The 23,772-nt window shown below is 38.4% G+C and overlaps 1 protein-coding gene across 1 annotated transcript; it reads right to left on the minus strand.

The window, feature by feature from the left end:
* Positions 1-21,636: 21,636 nt before the first annotated feature.
* Positions 21,637-22,548, minus strand: LOC128215264 (52 kDa repressor of the inhibitor of the protein kinase-like). The gene is made up of 2 exons (XM_052921971.1): positions 22,500-22,548; positions 21,637-22,070 (listed from the first exon to the last, which is right to left on the minus strand). The coding sequence occupies exons 1-2, from the start codon at positions 22,546-22,548 to the stop codon at positions 21,637-21,639; spliced, it is 483 nt and encodes a 160-aa protein (XP_052777931.1).
* Between the last annotated feature and the right edge of the window lie 1,224 nt (positions 22,549-23,772).

Here is a 23,772-nt window from a genome sequence, read left to right on the forward strand (position 1 = left end):
TGGCTTGTTAAAAAAGAAGCTTTATAAAAGTTTATTCCGGATCAATATTTTTTTTCAAAATTTCAATTCATAATGAACAATACAACAACAAGTTCGTGGGATGGACAGCATCGACCTGAACAACAAGCAGAAATTGTTTCTAAAGTGACTGGTTCCATAATTGGTGGACTTAATCTTATATTTAACGTGGCTTTTACAACGTACCTGTTCAGAGTTTTAAGGCAGTTTTCATCCGGACAGAAACCGTTTTTCTTACAGTTATTGTTTATTTCCATAAATGACTTGGTGTGTGGTGTAATGTTTTTTACGCTAGGATTGACTTTTGTGTATGATTTTGTGACTTCCATTCTGTGCTGTTATCTTATTGTGTTGACAACAACAGCAGTAATGACATCTCACATAAACGTTCTATTGATTTGCGTTCATAGGTACTGTCCTAGCAAGAAAAATATCACAAATTAATCGGAGTTGGAAATATCGATATACAAAGATATTTGGTGCGTTGACATTTTTGCTCGGAATCGCACTTTTCATCATGGTTAGACTTCTAGCTGGTAATATCAACTTTATACAGGAGGGGATGTGTTTACCTGAAACTGGCTTTGGACCTGAGAATTCAAGACGAGTTGCGATATCTGTATTCATCATTTTATTATCTACAATTGTCGTCGCTGACATACTATCCGTGTGCTCATTTTATAAGATTAAAAATGCTCAAGTAACATCAGTGAGGACAGTTTCTGAAAGTGGTGCTGAAAGGAGCATTACACAAATGGCAAAGGACAAGAAATTGAAATCCTACAAGACGTTACTTATGCTGATGATAAGCTATAACCTCAGTCTAATTCCGTTATTAACAAATTCAATGTTAGCTGTGGCGGGAGAAAATCCCCCATTCGTGATGAGCTGCTTAACGTTTACGTTGTTGCAGTTGAACGGTCTGATAAGCCCTTTAATCTGCTGCTTCCGGGTTCAGGTGATTTCAGACATGGTGATGAGTGATTTGAAAAACATTAAGCAAAGATGTTGTTGGTGATTATCAATTCGCTGTAATACAGAGGATTCATAACCTGTTTATTTATCAGGAATCATGTGACCACTCTTTAAAGAAATGGAATCGTAGAACCAGTATGTTTTAATATTACTGTTGTTGTTGTTGTCGTTGTTGTTTTTGTTGATTTTTTACCAATCGTTTGATTGCGAAACAGTTATAAAACGTTTTAAGTTGACCATCACAGGAAAAAAGTTAAGTACCTAAAGGCCTTATGTCAGAGTCCAAGTGAAGGTTCTAAGTAAGAGCTGGGTTCGATACCGGCCTTGGCGCATGTGAGTTTGGTTTGTGGTCAACAAGCCGGACGAGTGGGTTTCCTCGGAGTACTCCTGTTTCCCCCACAATACAAGACCGTAGTCTCGCGTAAAATCGATCCAACGAGAGTGATTAACATAATGTTGTAATTACTTAATTCGCAATTGTTGTAATATTATATTATATAAGTTTAAACTAGTCTTGATTTTGTGACAGTGCCATATTTTTTTTTCATATGGTTTGCGTGTAATGTTCTATTCATCAAAGCGACTTGCAGAACAACTCTAATTCACACGCAAGTACGGACGCACGCACGCACACACGCACACACACACACAAACAAACCTTTCTTATTTATGTTTTTTAACTATATACATGTGGTTGTGTTAAGAAAAATTTACCTTTCTGCGTCCTGGTTTTATATACAATCGAATAGGTTAGATATTTCAAAATAATTTCAATACATTTCATCAAGGGTGTTGGAATCATATCTATTTTTGTACTGAAATATATCCTTCGTTTTTCGTTTGAGAGTCAAGTACTGTAAATACGCATTGCATGTTGTTGTTTTAACTATTATAGGCGGGAAATTACTGCTTCGTGTTTCTGAATATACATTTCTACTGATTATATTTTAGATATGCGGCTTTATTATTAATTTATCAAAATTCTTAAAATGGTACAGCGTTGGGTACTACGAGGGCTATACAATAACAGCTCGTCGTAATTATTTTTATATTTTCCGGGTCGAACTCGTATGGATAAGGGAAAACGTAAAACAAGCTTTGAATGAAAAAAGGGCATTTATTAATGTCATAAAAGAATTTTTACGAAATATCGATAAATGAAAAATAGGAGTCAATAGCAAGTGTATTTCATATAAATACTTTTCGGATGTACAACTATGTCAGGACATGCTTAAAGTATTATATTTGTCAAAACAGTCATGAAAGATATTTAAACCACTTTTAATTAAAGTACTCCTATGTGCCAGTGTACCCGACGGTCCTCCGCCGCAGGCCAAATTGGAACAAAATTGGTGTTCACTCTCGAAAGATATGCTCTGAAGACTAGGTTTGTAACGTGGCTTTTACAACGTACACAGGCATGTACCTGTTTAGGGTATTAAGGCAGTTTTCATCCGGACAGAAACCGTTTTTCTGACAGTTATTGTTTATTTCCATAAATGACTTGGTGTGTGGTGTATTGTTTTTAACGGAGGTATTGACCTATGTGTATAATTCTGTAACTTCTACTCTATGTTGCTATGTTAATTTGTTAACAACAACAGCAGTAATGACTTCTCACATAAACGTTCTTTTGATTTGCGTTCATAGGTACGTCCTAGCAAGAAACATATCACAAATTAATCGGAGTTGGAAATATCGATATACAAAGATATTTGGTGCGTTGACATTTTTGCTCGGAATCGCACTCTTCATTATAGTTAGACTTCTAGCTGGTGATATCAAATTAAAACATGAGGGGATGTGTTTAATTGAAACTGGCATTGAACCTGAGTATTCAAGACGAGTTGTGTTATCTGGATTAATTATTTTATTATCTACAATAATCGTCGCCGACATACTCATTCAGTGCTCATTCTATAAGATTAAGAATGCTCAAGTAACATCAGTGAGGACAGTTTCTGAAAGCAGTGGTGAAATGAGCATTACACAAATGGCAAAGGACAGGAAAGTTAAATCTTACAAGACGTTACTTATGCTGATGATATGCTATAACCTCAGTCCTTATTCCGATATTAACACATTCAATATCAGTTGTAGAGGGAGAAATTCCCCTATTGATGGAAAGGCGCATAAAGTTAACGTTGTTGCAGTTGAACGGCCTGATAGGCCCTTTAATCTGCTGCTTCCGGGTTCAGGTGATTTCAGACATGGTGGTAAGTGACTTGCAAAAGATGAAACAAAGATGGTGTAAGTGAAGGTCGACGGTTTGAACCCTGATAGCCCAATGAGACCTGGGTACTATACCGGCCTTGGCGCATGTGCGTTTGGTTTGTGGTCAACAAGTCGGACAAGTGGGTTTCCTCGGGGTGCTCCTGTTTCCCCACAATACAAGACTGCAGTCTCGTGTAAAATCGTGCCAACAAGAGTGATTTATATAATGTTGTAATAACTTCATTCGTTATCTTTGTAATATAATTATTATATAAATTTAAACTAGTCTTTATTTCGTATCTGTGCCATATCTCTTTTTTATAAGGTTTGAGTGTTATGTACTATTTATCAAAGCGACTTGCAGAACCACCCTGATATTTACACACGCACATACGCACGCACACACTTAAAAATATTGTTTTAATATTCCTTTAAGGATGAATAAAGTGAAAAACAATAGTTCTTATGAAGGATACCGAGTTTTATTTGAAAGAAATGTGCATAAAACACGGTATTTTTATCTTATGAGACTATATAAAATCACAGTAAGCGTCCACCAATCATTTAATGTTTTTTTTTGCGCTTTCTGCTTTTAAATATACGGTTACAATCTTGTTTTCAGTAATGAATATTTTCCATAATTGCATTATTTAGTAAGAAGTATAGGTTTATCAGTCAAATTTGATGTTTGTTATATATATATGTTGTAAATAAGCATTGTTATTTTAAAATAACTGTTGTTGGCGGAAAATTACTGCTTCGTGTTTCTGAATATACATTTCTACTGAAATTTCCGTCCGATCGCCTGTCTGTATGACTGTCCCACTTGTGTCCGCTTCCTATTAACCCCAAAGCTCGATTTTAATAAAGCTCTGGTCAAATGTTCACCATATCGAAACAACAGGCTGAACACACGTTACAGACGTCCGATGTCACAGTTAAAGGTCAAAGGTTGGTGTATTGGTATCGTACCGGCTCCGTCATCTTATCGCCTTGAAAGAGTTTCACAAAACGTCAAATTTCCACATCAAAACTACGTGCAAAGCACACACTTTATGCGTCGCGTCAGACTCAATGGCAAGGTCACAGTCCAAGGTCATTTATTCGAATCATTCAGTTTGTGTCTGCGCACAGTATTTTCTATACCCTTTAGAGGACGTCCATGAATTTCGGTTCAAATGTAAACTACGTCGAAACGACGTACAGAACTAACGTTCCAGGGGCTACGCCTCTAAGTTGACAGCTTCGAGCAATATATATCGTATCCGCTCTGTAACTTCTCAGCATCTTGAAGGATTTTCATTAAACTCTGGTCAAATGATTATTGTGATAAAACAACGTACATAACCCACATTACATGTGTGCTGACTCAATGCAAAAATCACAGTTCAAGGTCAAAGGTTTGCTCTGTTTCTCATAAATTTCTTGAAGGATTTCCATTGAAATCAGGTTAAATGAATGTCAACTGCAGACGACGTGTCCAAAGATCAAGATCATAGTTTAAGGTAAAATGTTCAGGCAGCATATTGTATGAATACGTTTCGGTTTGTTTCTATATTCCAAGCCAACCTTGCTGACTATCGTGAGATTGTGACTACCAAGAGAATGGGGTAATTGAGTACCACATGAATTAAAATACAATTGTGGCTGTGAAATTGTCGGTCATTTTCACAGTCAGATCTGCTCTACGTCTGCTTTTAGCCTTCAATGTGTTTTTTTTATCACACTTGTGTCCAATTTTCAACTCATCGAGACAATACCCACAATCCGCTCCATATATTCCAACGTCGAATGTCGTGAAACAGAATATGTCAAACATGGAGGAAAACATATGTTTTTGTTTCAAAATCAACCGTCTAGTTTATAAGATGATAGAAAACTGTTTCTGCTACTTTTAATAATCTTTGCTGAATTTGTTCAAAACCGTAAAGCTAATCGCTATTATTTGAACCTTTTTCCTTTATCCATTTTTATCCGGAACAGAACGCGGAAACCTTTCGAAGGAAATCGATGAAAATTGAAACTTTAAAAGACGACAATGTGTTCGTATTTGCTTTGTTAGAATTATAGCTTATGGGACACTTTGCTCCAAAGTTATCCCCCTTGTTAATTTTGATAGCACAATATGTCCAATGCTTTTCTCATAACCTTTTTAATGAAATTGATTGAAATTTTATAGAATATGTCACAGTTTTGCAGAGTTATCTCCCCTTGATCTTAGAATTTCTTTAAAAGGACACTACTGGATAGAATTGAAAGAAACTTTTAACAATGATAAATAACAATATAAAGTTAACTTACATTGTACACAACGCAGGATTTCTATTTTGGGGGCACTTTTTTGAAAAGTTATCTCCGCACTTTAATGTTTGCTTGAAACATAACTCATTTACTACTGTAATGATTTTAATAAAAATTGGAATATTGATATTAGCAACGAGCAAATTTGCACAACAAAGGAATTGTATCATTGGACTCTATCATACACAGTTATATACCGTTTTACTTTGCTTTCATCAAAGCTTGCCTTGAACACAATTCATTTTCAACTGGAAGTTTTTTTATGACCCTAGGCTTTCGATGGAAAATGGCCTAGGAGTTCCGAATGATGACAGACCCGGATCATAAGATCTAGAAGATCACACAGTGAATTGTAATGATACAGAACGCCTAGAAATTGATACTCATGCGAAGATCACTTTAATGAATTCTTTCCTCGCTAATGAATAAACATCAAAGCATTAACACCTTAACGATGGTGTCAAGAATCTTACTAATGACATATTAAAAAAGCATCAGTCATGGAAAATTAAGGGTAAGTCAAGGTTTATACAAAGTTAAATACGGTCATGGAACGGTCAACTTTTATATTATTATTATAATTCCTTTTTACATGGTTTTTACTTTGTGTGTTTCTGTTACTGTTTTTTTCACAAATGAAATATAATTGCTCTTTATGTACTACGCTCCTTTATAAGTGCAATATTGCTTCCTTTCTCACGACAAAAAAAAATGCCAAAACGGTATATCTGTGAGGGTTTTAAGTAAGTAGGCTTTCTTGTGGTTCAAATTGTACCTGCAAGGATACTTAGCATATATTTACTATATACACATTGGGATATGGTAAGCAGAGGCGATTCCAGTATTTGACGTCAGAGGGGGCGTTACTCAGGGGCGTAACCTTTTGACTTGAGCCCCTCCCTAAGAACTGTAATGGGGTGTATTTTATTACCTTTTTCTCCTATATTGAAACAAAAAGTACACGTGGACGAGTAGTTAAGGGAGATACGCCCCGAATGCGCCTCCTCACTCTTAATCCGCTAGTAGTAAGGTTTGTGTATATGGTACAGTTTTCATATGGCTTCTGTGAGTGTATATAGTTTTTTCTTAATATATTGCAAAGACGCTTGACATAACGTGAACGTATACTACGTGACATTGATGTTTATAATCAAGAAGCGTGTCTTATCATGATTATAAGGTTTATCTATCAAATAATTCGCAGTTGTATCACTGCATAGCTCCTCCCGTAGATATCTTCTCCATCTCTACTACAACAAGGGCTGTATTCATGCCATATTTTATCAAAGGAGAAATCATGAAGAAAACTAGTAAATATTATTCACACGTTAACAGTTATGACGTATTGCGAATGAAAAAAATGCTCAAAGAAAGAAGAGTATACAACAGTAAACGATATCTCGAGTCACGAATTACATGATAAATAATAATTCTAATCAAAAGGTACAAGTATCAGGGGCGGATCCAGGAATTCACGTTAGAGGGGGCGTTACTTAGGGGCTTAACATTTTGACTTCCGCCCCTCCCTCAACACTTGAATGTATTTGGTTTAAAATGTTAACAGGTGGTTCGGTCGTACTACCCCTAATCTCTTCTAACAACTTCTATTCCAAAATGGTGTATTTTGGGAGTATTTTATTTCTTTTTTCTCAAATATTGACATAAAAAGTCAACTTGAGTGAGTTTAGGTGGAAAGCACCGAGTGCCCCCCGCACCCCCGCCCCCTTCCCTCTCCTCTACCATGGACCCGCTAGTGAGTATAACCTTTTAAGGATACGGCAGAAATAATGCGTAAGCATGATGAATAACACGCGCGAAGAAACAACAACTCTTCTGCCTTCGAATGGCTGACTGATTGAAAATTCGTTGTGCAATATGTTTGGGTTGTTTATACACCAGTCAATTGTAACCAGGGCCCCCAGGTCCGGGGGTATACCGGGTATAGCCGGGGAAATGGGTCGTGTTTTTAACTACCAGGTGGCCCCGCAGTGCCTGGTGAATGCAGTGGTTTTGTCTTCGCGCCAAAAATAGCGGGGAATGGTTCTTACCTAGGGTCCCTGGGGTGCATGGGCATTTTGCGGGGATTTCAGCGGTTCGTTCTCGCAGGGCGGAGAATTTACCCGGGCTTGGCTGGACCGAGAGTCAAAGTCCCTACAATGCCCCGGACTGGTGCATTATTTGAACGTTTGGTAAAGGGCAAAGATAAAAGTATTTCGTAAGGACCGTACTTTGATTGAGTGTTTTCGGTCCTTACTAGTAAACAGTAATTTAATGATAGGGTAGGGAACACATACAGTCGAACCTCTTTGGTTCGAACTCGCTTTGCTCGGATTCCTCGTTGGCTCAAACTGGATGTAAAGGACCGATTTATTTATACTGAAGATAAGCATTCCCGCTTCACTCATATTTTCCGAGACTCAAGATATTTTCGCCGATCCCTGAGAGTTCGAGCCAGCGAGGCTCGATTGTATTTCTTAATGCCATCAACCATTCGGCAGAACGTACAAAAACGAAGCATAAATATATTTCTTCGGTTTTCCTGTTTCAGCCAAAAAGAAATCAATATTTTACAATTTTAATATCCTTGAAAAATCACCTTACCCATATCAACAAGTACCTCTTGAAACTTTCGCAATTGTTTTATTAAAATGCGATATCGTGTAAACCCTAAAGGTGTACAGCCAAGTGAATAAAACCCGTCACATTACTGAGACCATCGCTGTGTTAATGCTTCTCCTGCTGGGAGAACGAGTGTAACTCAGACATGGGACAATGGTACGGCGGGCTGCTCTTTGGTTGTCTCAAGACGTGCAGATCTCACAGAGATACGCAAACGTGCATATAGCTGATAAGCCCGTTGCCGTAACGGTACATTTGTACTTTGTAAGTATCGCAAATGACTGGATCACGATCAATGAAATTTAATAAGAATATAATGTAAACATTAAACTTCTTTAAGTGTACTTTGTTTTCGTCAGCTCATTGACTCCAATATGAGAATGGTAACGGGGCGTAACCGTTCTATGGCGCTATTTATTTTGCCAAGGGTTTTCGAGGGCATGCTCACCAGCTATTTCTTTAATGCAGCATGTATCTTGGAATAAACACACAAACATGCGCGCACGCATGCACGCACGCACGCGCACACACGTGCGCCCACGCCATCCACCCCCACACACACATGTATTCACAAGTATTTTTATCTGTATATACCACCAACCAATGTACACATTTTATGTTATCATCGTAGGTCTTCAGAACATATCATTGTGTGTAGTTACCTGCTTTTTGATAATAAGGCCACATTATTAAGCCTTTTTTAAGTTGTGTTTCTCTTAAGAAAATCCTTTGCATTTGGTTTTACTAGTCTAAAGATACTTTAACACGTTGTCGTTCATACTTTAACTATATTATTCGAGGGGTTTATCATTCGTAAACAAACAAAAAATGCCATTTTAGAATACGGGCAAAACATAACAAGTCAGCTGAAGATTTAGGGCACAGTATTTGAATTTAACAACAAAAGTTAAAGACAGTGCCGAGATTTAGGAGTGTTTGTGTTTTACCAAACGAATCGCAATTTCTGAATTGCATAGCTTTTCCGTTTATACCTCACGGACTATTATCGAAGAGGGAAGCCAGTCGCTTAGTCATTTACATCATAGCACAACTCCTGTGTTTATGCACCAGTCAATTGTAACCACGCCCCACCCCGCTGGTCCGGGGATATACCGGGGACAGCGGGGGTAATGGGCCGTGTTTTTACCTTCCAGCTGGCCCTGCAGTGCCGAGTGCCTGCGGTGGTTTTGTTTTCGCGCCAAAACAGTGGCGAATGAGTCTAACCTTGGATGCCCCTGGGATGCGGTGGCTTTTGGCAGGGATTTTACCAGCAGTTTGTCCCCGCAGGGTGGAGATTTTACCGGGGGCTGGCAGTGACGTTAGTCAAAGTCCCCGTTATCCCGTTATTCCCCGGACCCGGGGGGGGGGGGGGAGGGCGTGGTTACAATTGACTGGTGCACTATACTTACATACACTTACACCACTCACGGCTTGTTTTCAAGATAATAAAGAGTCGTGAGTTTTTTTATGTTACCAATAAACATATTACATAAAATACACATACAAAATGAAGGTTCTGTGTATTTATCTTATCTATTGCCTTGTGTCCTCTTATCAGATCTCCGAGTATCCTGCTGTGCAGTTTTGGAGGTTTTATTACAAATGGACCCTAAATGGCCCTGAGCCAATGAACAAATACACAGGTAATTGGCCCCTACTGTGACACCAGTGCAATTAGCAGGAGATGCACAGCAGGGGATAATCATGCGAAACATTCCTTAAACAAGGCCTTAAAGTAGATAAGTTTGACGATATGCGTATGGACTGTGTCCTGATTCAATGGATGCGTTGCTGTTGTGTCCTTATATAAGACCGGGGGTGCTGGAAAAGTAAGGATGTGTCGGTTAGTATATCGGACATGTATTACTCGCGTTCTGATAGCATCCATCCTCGAACACAACAAAGAGAACTATATGATAAGTTATGATACGCTGGGGTGCCGAGGATGATAGCATCCATCCTCGAACGCAACAAAGAGAACTATATGATAGGTTATGATACGCTGGGGTGCCGAGGATGATAGCATCAATCCTCGAACACAACAAAGAGAACTATAAGATAGGTTATGATACGCTGGGGTGTCGAGGATGATAGCATCAATCCTCGAACACAACAAAGAGAACTGAATGATAGGTTATGATACGCTGGGGTGTCGAGGATGATAGCATCCATCCTCGAACACAACAAAGAGAACTATATGATAGGTTATGATACGCAACAAAGAGAACTATATGATAGGTTATGATACGCTGGGGTGCCGAGGATGATAGCATCCATCCTCGAACACAACAAAGAGAACTATATGATAGGTTATGATACGCTGGGGTGCCGAGGATGATAGCATCCGACTTGCATTACAACACAACAAAGTATTTCACATACATTATTTTGACGTTCAACTCTTATGACACCCGTGCATGACCAAATGCCGTGTGCTTTACTTTAGCTGTACATGTTAATATAATGATGTAAATACCAAATATGTTAACGTAAAGGCAGTCACGTAACAATGTTTCTTATAGTTCCTGTAGAATTGTTACGCAACATGTTATTTTAATTAATATGTTTATGATTTGCATGCGGCTAGAAACGCCTTTCCAACTGCTGTGTTCAGCCATAATCTGCGTCGATTGACGGAGATTAGCGATTGCAACCACGATATCTCCACACGGACGTGCATACAAACTGAGGTCCTGACGCCGATGTTTTCAAACCCGTCACCTGTGGGCTGGTTCAATTACTGATAACAATGTTGGTGTCTTGGCCTCAGTAATCAGGGGCGGATCCAAGAATCTACGTTATAGAGGACGTTACTTAGGGGCGTACCCATTAGAAATGCGCCCCGCCCTCAGAAACGAAATTTATTTGGTTTAAAGTGTTAACAGGGTGGGCTACGGGTCCTTAAAACAATTTCTAGTCCGAATTGGTGCATTTTGGGAGTTTGTTTTATTACTACCCCTATAATGAAATAAAACGTAAACATGGACGATTTTAGGGCGGGCGCGGGCCAGGTGCGCCCACCTTCCTGAACCCGCGTATGGTAATGTTCTCTTTGTTGTGTTCAAGTAGATTGTGATCGCCAGCAAATGCCTTCTTGTGGAGTTAAATGACTAGCGAATTGCGGAGTTAACGTTTTATTATTACGGTCGAAATCCGTTGGCTCGATATCACAGGGACCGGCCGAAAAACTTTGAGCCTCACGAATATCGTGCCAAGCGGGAATGTTTACATAGACTAAAAAGAATGGGTCCTACACATAAAGTTCGAACCAACAAGGAAATCGAGCCAAGCGATATCGAGACAACGGGTTTTGACTGTACATGTATTACCAATGGCCAAAAGCAAGCACAAAACAAAACAAAGTAGCAAAAAAAAAAACACAAAAAATAAATGAAGCAGCACACTGTGATGCAAAATCTTACTCAATCTAATTTAAGAAAACTGAATTTTAATACTATTATTCAATCCAAGGTAAATCAAATTCTTCTACACTCTCTAGCACTCATTGTAAATTGAAACGAAAATTAGAATTACAAGTCATACGTCATCAATACACACTTATCATTAATTTCTAAATAAGTTGATCTTAGAGTTCCAACGTATCAAACTGGATTTGCTTTTGAATGATCAATCGGAACTCCTCGGCAGAAGAAGTAGTTTGTAAAATTTTAGATGAAAGTATTAAATAATCGTGGTGTTTTAATGTGTATTTTGTAATTTTTCGTTTAAATGTATTGCCATTGAACTGAAGTGTAGAATTGCATAAATAATTAAGATCCCAAGAGTTAAGTCATTGAGTTTAACTGCTTAATTGAAATTACTACGCGATCTTCTTGCAGCGTAGTTATATGTTAAGATTATTGCCAATGTAAACCGTCCAAATACATCCGAGGTTGTTTTCGATGGAAAATGGCCGAGGAGTTCCGAATGTTGAATGAGATGTTAACAAAAAGTAAAAATAATACATCGTTAAATATTGGTGGGAATTTAAAGATTGCGACTTTTATAGTTATTTATTCACTTGTTTTTTTCAGATAGAATGCCCATAATATTATATGTAAAGAGAATCTAAAACCGAAAAACTGACCGATACATTAAGTGTCAATACTGAACTTAAATAATCTTAGACCAAACGCAACATGATATTTTTTCTTAGTTTATTGGCAATATAAGCAATAGCATCATTATCAAGTGTATGCATTTGACCATGTCGTTGTAAATCCATGCAGTTATTAAAGAACATTGGATGACACTTGTTGCATGCCTGTGAGCTAACAACATTGATAACGTCACTGCTGTTGTTGTTGTTGCTGTTGGGTTGTTGTTGTTGTGGTTGTTATTATTGTTGTTGTTGTTGTGGTTGTTGTTGTTGTTGTTGTTGTTGTTGTTGTTGTTGTTAAAAGAATGAAACGTTTCCCCAATTCTTTATATCATTTACATAGGAAAAAAAGTAAAAACTCTAAACGTGATTCCGGTGGAATAATTATTTATGTAAAAGATACATATGTCAATGATAAAAGTTTGTTTTTCCAAAGTGAAGATGACATTTTATGGATACGGCTTGACGGCAATATTTTTTTGCTAGATAATGATTTATTTATCGGTTTATGTTATGTTGTACCAGAGAGTAGCGGAAGATTTAACTTACAGTTAGAAAATGTTTTTGACAGATTGTTAAACTCTGTAGCATTTATTCACAATTATACGGATGGTCAGTGTAATATATTACTGTCTGGTGATTTTAACAGCCGTACATCGGATAACTCCGATTGTATTGACTTTGACCTAAATAATGACCTGCTTATACTACCTGACGATTATACGGTTGACATATCCCGTCCTAGATTCTCTCAAGATAAAGGTCACACCAATAGTAACGGTACTGCTTTTATAGATTTTTGTAAACAAACAGGTTTACGCATAGTGAATGGTCGTTGTGGCGAGGACGCGGGGATTGGTAAATTTACTTTTGTAGGGTCGAGAGGATGCAGTTTAGTGGATTATGTTTTAGTTTCGGAATCCGTGTTTGACTGCATTACTTCATTTACCGTTCATGATCCAATTTCCTTATCTGATCATTGTTTAATTGAGTATGCATTTGAAAATACCGTTAACATTGACGCTTTATCACGTGATCAGACCGTAGAAAATGATACGTATGAAGAGATTAATTCTAGATATAAGTGGAAAGTTAATCTTACGAATAATTATATAAATGGAATTAGCACCGATGTATTTGTTGATGAACTGAATGCACTGACTCTTTTTACAAATAATTGTTCGACGGGTAGTGACATAGATTCTAGTTTATCACAGTTTTCCAAGCTTATGAACAATGTTACTGATGGTCTTTTTAAAACTTCTATTTATCATAATGCTAACAACTTAAATAAAACACAGCCTGGAAATAATCCTTGGTTTACTGAAGAATGCTGTCAAAAAAGAAGCATATTTTTAACATTTTTAAACAAATATCGCAATTGTCCTTCAAATGAAAATAGATTGCTTCTTGTTAAAGCTCGGTCGGAATACAAATGTACTATACAATCCTGTAAGAAAACATACCTCGCCGACAGAACAAACACTTTAGAGCAATATAGACATAATAACGCTAAACTTTACTGGAAAATGTTGAAACAGTCAGCACATGTAAAACCTCCAGACATACCATTGTCCTCTTTTGAAGTGTATTTTAAAGCAGTTAACAATCCTGGCGACCCATTTTTCCAGGCTGATGAGGATATCATGTATTTTAATGAACGATTCGTACGCGACGAATTTCAAGTTATGTTTTTGGAATTAGATGCTGAAATTAGTATAGCAGAGATAAATCAAGGTATTAAACAATTAAAACTCAGTAAAAGTGCTGGTCCAGATAATTATATAAATGAATATTTTATACATGGAAACACCGTGTTAAACCCTTTTTTACACTCACTATTTAATGTTATTTTTAAAACTGGACATTTTCCAGAAACATGGTCTGACGGTTATATAGTGCCACTACATAAGAAAGGATCTATTCATAACCCGGAAAACTACAGGGGTATTACTTTATTGAGTGTTTTGGGGAAACTTTTTACCCGCATTCTAAATAACAGATTGACATCATGGGCTGAAAATTACAATGTTTACATCGAGGCTCAGGCCGGTTTTCGCAGTGGAATGGGCACTACTGATAATATATTCGCCCTACATGGCATAATTACACATATGATCAATCAGGGTAAAAAATTGTATTGTAGTTTCATAGATTTTAGCAAAGCTTTTGATTATGTTGAACGCAATAATCTTTGGTCTAAACTGATAAAACTTGGTATTCGCGGTAAAATGATGATAATTCTTAAAAGTATGTACTCAAGTGTTAAATCTCGTGTTAGGTTCAACAACAAGTTAAGCGAAGAGTTTTATTGCTTTTTAGGCGTTCGTCAAGGTGAATCGTTGTCTCCTTTCTTGTTTTCAATGTTTCTCAATGATATTGAAGAGCATCTAGTACTGAATGGTTTTAATGGTATCGAGATGTACATGACAAAAATGTTTATTTTATTATACGCTGACGACATTGTTGTTTTTTCTGATTCGCCCGAAGGCTTGCAAAACGGTTTAGATCATTTATATGAGTATTGTCGTAGATGGAAACTCAAAATAAATGTCCAGAAAACCAAAATAATTGTTTTCAGAAAGGGTGGCATTTTGCCAAGGAATCTACAGTTTTCATTCAATGGGGAAATTCTTGAAATAGTCAGGTCTCTTTCTTATTTAGGTGTTGTCTTTTCCTCGGGTGGTTCTTTTAGTAAAACAGAAGTAACTCTAGCTGGCAAAGCACAAAAAGCTATTTTTAAACTTAATAAATATTTATACAATTTTCCTAACGTGGGCGTGAAACACCGACTAGACCTTTTTGACAAGCTGATTGTACCTATTTTGAATTACTCTAGCGAGGTTTGGGGTTTTCATAAGGCAAATACTATCGAACGTATCCATACACAGTATTGCAAATTCATTCTTCAGGTAAAACGCTGTTCACAGAATGATTTTGTTTACGGTGTACTCGGTCGATTTGATTTAGCATACAATAGATATATTAGAATTGTTAAGTACTGGCTAAAGATTCTAACTAGTGACGACCTGAAGTATTGTAAAATTGTCTACGAAGTTTTAAAAACTGATGCTGATTTGCTTCCAAATAAGGTGTCGTGGGTAACATTACTTCAACATTTATTGTCATCATTAGGATTTTATGAAGTTTGGGTAGCTCAGGGTGTTGGTGATGCAAATGTTTTTGTAAGAATTTTTAAACAACGTTTGTGTGATACAAATGTACAAAACTGGAACGCGAGAATTGAAAATTCACCACGCAGCACTTTCTTTAAATCCATTGTTTCCTTTGGCTTTCAGTATTATTTAAAATGTAACGTATGTAATAGTTTAACCATAGCAATGTCTAGGTTATTTCTTTCATCTCATAATCTGTCTATTGAAACAGGTCGATGGCATCGTCCAAACTGTATTCCACGTCAAGACAGAAAGTGTATTACATGCAATAAATTGGAAGACGAATATCACTTTGTGATAGAATGTAATTTATATACTGAACTCCGTAAAAGATACATTGCAAAATATTATTGGTCCAATCCAAGTATGTATAAACTTAAACAACTCTTCGAAAGTACTAATATTACTAAACTCAGAAAGTTATGCACATACGTAGATAAGGCTTTTAAATTTAGAAAAAGTTTACAAATATAAACAACCTTCTTTTTTCCATTTTTTTCTTCTTGTTGTTTTTACTGTTGTAATATGTTGCCTTACATTTCATTTTATGTATTGGTAAATTTGTCCTTTGATTTGTATGTATTGAAGATCGATGATTTCGTTTTTGAAATGTGTAAATGTACAATGTGTAAAAATTTCACTTTTCTCAGATTTCTATGTTGCACTTTGTTGACACTGTATGTAGTAGTATAGGTAGGTATATGAACACCTTCTCCGTATATGATGTCGACTTGCACCTTTAAGTATTACGTTGTCTCTTACCATGTCCTTCGTTAGCTGTAAAATCTATAGTAAAATTTAAACAAGCCTTACGTGCTCCACTTGCTATGTCATTTGTAAATGTTAAATCGTGTATTTTGTTTTTCTCACGGGCCATGTGGCTTATTGAACATGTATTCAAAATAAACCATCTCTCTATAAAAAATATCATAATGCAACTCTTGATAAAATGTGATTGAAGGAAACAAAAAGTGGTTTTACCATTAACTTTCCTTTTACAAAGCATTTACAAATGTTTGTTCTTCATTTAAAATGATCCTACATAGCCTGTTAATTGTTTGAACAGGTGAGTGTATCAATCATTTATGGACTTACTTAAATTTATGCACCTGTTTATGCAATATATTCAATAATTCCAAATCAAAGAAACTAGGAACAAACATGTAGGTACGACGAACAAGTGGCTCTCATAATTAGTGTAGCAAGTGCGTTAAATTCAATGGCAGTGTATTGAATACGGTATAATATACTGCAACAACATAAATAAAACCGCAGTTATATGAAGAGGCCCCCATTGAGCAAATGCTCCTCTCGATAGGTAAACGAACATAAAAGTGACGGACAAGCTGTTCAAGATGTGCTGATGTTATATTAAGAGGCCCAAGTTCAGTAAAACACAACAGGGACGTACAAACTGCTCAAGATTTGATGGGGTTATATTAAGAGGCCCGAACTGAGTTAAACATATGAAAAGACGGACAAGCTGCTCAATATGTGTTGGGTGTATATTAAGATGTCCAAATTGAGTAAAACATATAAAAAAGACGGACAAGCTGCTCAATACGGGCTGAGGTTATATTAGGAGGCACCAATTGAGTAAAAATAAAGGGACAGAAAAGCGGTTCAAGATGTGCTGACCCCATTCTTATCTTCTTTGGGCTTGTCGACGATGAGTAAACTTTGTTGTGATCATGTGATCCCAACGTGACCCCGAGAGGTGAGTGCTGATTGGCTGATGGCGGACCCTTGGCTGGATACCCGGAGGACCAGCAGATGCAGGTATTAGACCAGTACCAGCACCACAACCATGAAAACGTTGATTAAACTTATCAGATTCCAGTCCACATGGACGGTGAGTTTTTGGTCTCTTACATTGTATTACGCCGACATATATTGTCGGCACTAAAAAATGCAATTACTTACTCTCGAATATAATTTAGTTTTTGAGAGTAAGCTAAGTTTGGGAAAAGGGCAAAAACATTTTATTGCCAATTCATTTTCCCATCAACTAATTCTATCCGAATGTGTTGTGTACGAATTATAGACATATTTATGTTCATGTCTTGAATATTGCAATTCGGTTTAATAAAAATGAACGCGTAGTAAGAAGGACTTTCCGTATTAAAATAAACAAATACCTCGTACCGCGTTCGCGTTTGCCTCCCTTTATGATTTTCAAAATTAATATGTTCCCAGCAGATCAGTGAATTGTGATTATTTTGTTAAAACATTATTTCACAGTCGCAAAAAATGAATTTAAGATGAAAATTGAATTCACGTGCAAAGTTCTACGGGCCGCAAAATGATAATCGATAATCGGCCCGGGCCGCAAAACTAATAATCGCCAAGCCATGCAAATAATCGCGAAAACCCTGCAAGAATGTGGTACTATTTTTAGTAAGACGTGTATTAACCTCGAAGTAAAACGCTTTGAACTTACACACTACTGATACGGTAAAGATACATGCACTGTACTTGCACATTACTGATACAGTGAAGTTGCGCGCACTGTTCGTGCACATTACTGATACAGTGAAGTTGCGCGCACTGTTCGTGCACATCACTGATACGGTGAAGTTGCGCGCACTGTTCGTGCACATTACTGATACGGTGAAGTTGCGCGCACTGTTCGTGCACATTACTGATACGGTAAAGATACATGCACTGTACTTGCACATTACTGATACGGTGAAGTTGCGCGCACTGTTCGTGCACATCACTGATACGGTGAAGTTGCGCGCACTGTTCGTGCACATTACTGATACGGTGAAGTTGCGCGCACTGTTCGTGCACATTACTGATACAGTAAAGTTGCGCCAACTGTTCGTGCACATTACTGATACAGTAAAGTTGCGCCAACTGTTCGTGCACATCACTGATACGGTGAAGTTGCGCGCACTGTTCGTGCACATTACTGATACGGTGAAGTTGCGCGCACTGTTCGTGCACATTACTGATACGGTGAAGTTGCGCGCACTGTTCGTGCACATTACTGATACGGTGAAGTTGCGCGCACTGTTCGTGCACATTACTGATACGGTGAAGTTGCGCGCACTGTTCGTGCACATTACTGATACGGTGAAGTTGCGCGCACTGTTCGTGGACATTACTGATACGGTAAAGTTGCGCGCACTGTTCGTGCACACTACTGATACGGTGAAGTTGCGCGCACTGTTCGTGCACATTATTGATACAGTAAAGTTGCGCGCACTGTTCGTGCACATAATTAATACGGTAAAGTTGCGCGCACTGTTCGTGCAAATTACTGATACGGTGCAGAATCACTCACTGTACTTGTACATTACTGATATGGTGCAGAATCACGCACTGTACTTGTACATTACTGATACAGTGCAGAATCACGCAGTGTACTTGTACATCACGCACCGTACTTGTACATTACTGATACGGTGCAGAATCACGCACTGTACTTGTACATTACTGATACGGTGCAGAATCACGGACTGTACTTGTACATTACTGATACGGTGCAGAATCACGCACTGTACTTGTACATTACTGATACAGTGCAGAATCACGCACTGTACATGTACATTACTGATACGGTGCAGAATCACGCACTGTACTTGTACAGCACGCACTGTACTTGTACATTACTGATACAGTGCAGAATCACGCACTGTACTTGTACATTACTGATACAGTGCAGAATCACGCACTGTACTTGTACATCACGCACTGTACTTGTACATTACTGATACGGTGCAGAATCACGCACTGTACTTGTACATTACTGATACGATGCAGAATCACGCACCGTACTTGTGCATCACGCACTGTACTTGTACATTACTGATACGATGCAGAATCACGCACCGTACATGTACATTACTGATACGATGCAGAATCACGCACTGTACTTGTACATTACTGATACGGTGCAGAATCACGCACTGTACTTGTACATTACTGATACGATGCAGAATCACGCACCGTACTTGTACATCACGCACTGTACTTGTACATTACTGATACAGTGCAGAATCACGCACTGTACTTGTACATTACTGATACGGTGCAGAATCACGCACCGTACTTGTACATTACTGATACAGTGCAGAATCACGCACTGTACTTGTACATCACGCACCGTACTTGTACAGTACTGATACGGTGCAGAATCACGCACTGTACTTGTACATTACTGATACGGTGCAGAATCACGCACTGTACTTGTACATCACGCACTGTACTTGTACATTACTGATACAGTGCAGAATCACGCACTGTACTTGTACATTACTGATACAGTGCAGAATCACGTACTGTACTTGTACATTACTTATACAGTGCAGAATCACGCACTGTACTTGTACATTACTGATACGGTGCAGAATCACGCACTGTACTTGTACATTACTGATACAGTGCAGAATCACGCACTGTACTTGTACATTACTGATACGGTGCAGAATCACGCACCGTACTTGAACATTTAGTTTAAGTAGGAGAGTTCCATGTCCAAAGCAAGGTCAGGGACATAGGTCACAGTTTAAATTGTTTCAAAGGCTATTTAAATCTGTTTCAAAGCACTTCTTAGTAATTTATTCGCAAAAGTCCACACAAAACACCTTTTTACAACTGTATGATGGTCTGAAATTAAAACCTTACAGGATGAATGTCGATTTATGCTCTGAAACCGTTGTTTTAGCGTTCGAAACTCCTCGGCCATTTTTATCGAAAACAACATCGGATGTATGCCGGTACATCAGTTGAAGTCGTTCGTAAATTTTTGAATTATATCATTAATTAAATGTAGTGTTTTAGAGTTGTATTTATTAATCATAGTTTAAATTGACTGCCAGTGAAGTGTTTAATTGCAAACATAATTAAGGTTTCCAAGAGTTCAGTTATAAAGTTTAAATTTACTACGCGATCTACTAGCAGCGGACTTAAACGTACCGCTTTTTGAGTAATTTTGTAAACCGTCCAAATAATTCCGAGGTTGTTTTTGATAAAAATGGCCGAGGTGTTCCGAGTGTTGTTTTTCGTTCGGCGGAGCGTGCACGTCGCAAATCTTGCTACGTCGTAAAAAAAAAAGATAAGTGGGTAGCTGATGGGACCTTTACAAAACGTCGTTTTTGGTTTATTAAACATCTAATACGCATTGGTGGTGCGGCGGAGTGAAGTCATAATGCAGCTATATTAGCGTGTGCAGACCTTGTAAACTTCAAGACTCACTGAAATTGCTGTAAATAATGCTCAAACCTGCCGAGAAAAAAAACATTTACAATATCATAGGAATTAGCGATCACATAACTTATACGACATGGTGGTTCGTACGTTTAAATTACGCACCGGCATATTTCTGAGAAACCAATTACGATTGAGGAATTCTAATTTAAGATAAACGGCAAATTTGAGAAAAAAATACCATTGATGAGAAATATATTTGTAGGTTGCTCGTACTATGTTTTCCCAAATGAATACCAAGAGATTTCATTATAAATATTGCACAGTAATCTCTAGGACTATCACTGAAGTTGCTCAATACCATAAGATGAACAGTATGGTTCGGAAGTTATTTGACATGTGCAAATTATCTTAACTTCATTTTGATCGAAGCCTGTTCATCAAGAGTCAACGTATAAGAGTTGCGGTTGCAGTTCACGAGTCCATGAACACGACACGATTGGCCAGTAAACAGAATGTGCAGTTCACGAGTGTATGGACACGAGTGGTTAGTGCACGGTAAGTGAAGTTCACGAGTGTACGAACACGAGTGGTCAGTGCACGGTAAGTGAAGTTCACGAGTGTACGTACACGAGTGATCAGTGCACGGTAAGTGAAGTTCACGAGTGTATGTACACGAGTGGTCAGTGCACGGCAAGTGAAGTTCACGAGTGTATGTACACGAGTGGTCAGTGCACGGCAAGTGAAGTTCACGAGTGTATGTACACGGTAAGTGAAGTTCACGAGTGTACGTACACGAGTGGTCAGTGCAGGGGCGTAGCTGGAACCCAATTTGAAGTACTCCCATTTTTAGCGGGGTATCAGGGGGTCCTCCCCTGAATTTTTTTTGTTTACTCGTGCGATTTGGTGGCATTTGACGCATATCTGGTAAATTGAAATGCAAGTTTTAAGTTAATAATAACTGAAGCAAAAAAGGAAAACTGCAAGATCGAGCAATAAATATTTAAAACACAAATGTATACATAGTTTATCTTATGGATGTTTTCCCATTCTGAAACAGTTTTACACAACAACACACGTTTAAACTTTGACCACTAACGCCAGCCGACGGTCTTTTCTACGTGCAAAAACATCCACTACGTGCTCAGCGTTGATATCTCGCTCTTGATAAATGTTAAGAAGCTCAAGCTCTGAAAGCCTCTCGGCGGTCATCGTGTTGCGGAGGTACGTCTTGACTCTCCTCATCGTGGAGAAGGACCGCTCTGCCGTAGCTGTTGAAACGGGCATGCACATCAACACCATCATGCAAAGTCTTATGTTTGGATATGATGCCTCAGTGGCCACTCGCAAAGATGTTTCCAGGTCTGGATACTCAGCTGGGGATATTGTGGTCCATTTAGCAATCCATCTTTTACACTCCCGGACAAACGTCTCCTCGTCACACTCTAAGTCTGAACTGTACTCTGCATAAATCTCTGCGGCCCTAGCAGGTGTCAGTTCAGTAGCCCTGTAGCCTATAACAAAACAAACATGACCCACTTTTTTATAATTAAACAATAAAATAAGCAATTGATTTAGAGAAAATATAGATATTCACAGAACTTAACGTTTTGGTACACACACTTTGTTTTTTACGGAACAATAATATAATTGATGTTTTATTTAACTATACATGTATAACATTAAGCAATTCCAAGTATTTTCATTGATATCACATATTTTATTTCATCAAAAAAGGATGAATGAAAACCTACTTTCGTCGGCAGAAGATATTGTGCAGTAAATCTCCCATGCGGTTTAAGCAGGCGGGTTGTTAACTCAACGACTAGGTGGTCAATGAAAGGAAGGAACATGTTGACCTTCCAGTATTCTGTGGGTGTTGCCGCTGGTGCGTTAGGCCTGTTTGCCTGTCACCCCGGGCCTCGAGGAATGGACGGCTCTACCCCAATGTCTCTTGCTAGTGACATAGCCTTTTCGTACAGGTTGTCCCATACTGTTGGATCGTTGCGTTCAGACTCAAATGATATTTGATAGTGACGTAACATTAAACAACGCATTAGTAAAGCGCACGGCAACGTCCATCTATCTTTTTGTAAGTCAAAAGATGGGAAAAACATTTAATAACATATGACTGCAAATAAGTTCAATTCATATGTACACACACAAGTATGAATTGTTTCTGTAAACATATATACAAGCTATGAAATTAGTGCACTGTTTATGAGTGACGGGTCTAGGAAAAAATATACATGGCCAATTACGCCGATGAAAAGTATAACTATAGTCCGACCCAAAGTATTATTATTGCTAGGAAATGATCTGCTGAATCACAGTTAGACAGGTGGGCCTCTGATTTCATGTGACTCAAAACTACCTTGGATATGTTGCTCCAATCTCTCAATACTGTGGTGACTAATGTTTTCACGCGAGCATCAGGGCCACCATCAGTGACCACATGCTTGGAACATCGTAGTAAACGATTCTATGTACAATTCTACCGATGAAATTTTACATTTAACGTTTATAATGCCGAGCTGGATTGGTTTCAAATTCGCCTGTACCCCCTTAGGGTTCAAGTTTTACACCGGATTTAGGCCATTTAGAATTTTCATTTTTCAAAATCGAAGTACTCCCGGGAGTATGGGAGTATGCCTGGCTACGCGCCTGACGGTAAGTGAAGTTCACGAGCGTACGTACACGAGTGGTCAGTGCACGGTAAGTGAAGTTCACGAGTGTATGTACACGAGTGGTCAGTGCACGGCAAGTGAAGTTCACGAGTGTATGTACACGAGTGGTCAGTGCACGGCAAGTGAAGTTCACGAGTGTATGTACACGAGTGGTCAGTGCACGGCAAGTGAAGTTCACGAGTGTATGTACACGAGTGGTCAGTGCACGGCAAGTGAAGTTCACGAGTGTATGTAAACGAGTGGCCAGTGCACGGCAAGTGAAGTTCACGAGTGTACGTAAACGAGTGGCCAGTGCACGGCAAGTGAAGTTCACGAGTGTACGGACACGAGTGGCCAGTGCACGGTAAGTGAAGTTCACGAGTGGCCAGTGCACGGTAAGTGAAGTTCACGAGTGTATGGACACGAGTGGTTAGTGCACGGTAAGTGAAGTTCACGAGTGTACGTACACGAGTGGCCAGTGCATGGTAAGTGAAGTTCACGAGCGTACGTACACGAGTGGCCAGTGCACAGTTAGTGAAGTTCACGAGTG

This window comes from Mya arenaria, chromosome 13, assembly GCF_026914265.1.
Source record: "Mya arenaria isolate MELC-2E11 chromosome 13, ASM2691426v1".
Taxonomy (NCBI): domain Eukaryota; kingdom Metazoa; phylum Mollusca; class Bivalvia; order Myida; family Myidae; genus Mya; species Mya arenaria.

Coding starts and splice junctions, on each gene's coding strand:
- LOC128215264 (XM_052921971.1), bottom strand. CDS start 22,548: ATGGGACAACCTGTACGAAAAGGCTATGTCACTAGCAAGAGACATTGG. Junction 22,071..22,499: donor CACTAGCAAGAGACATTGGG/GTAGAGCCGTCC, acceptor GTTTTGTTATAG/GCTACAGGGCTACTGAACTG.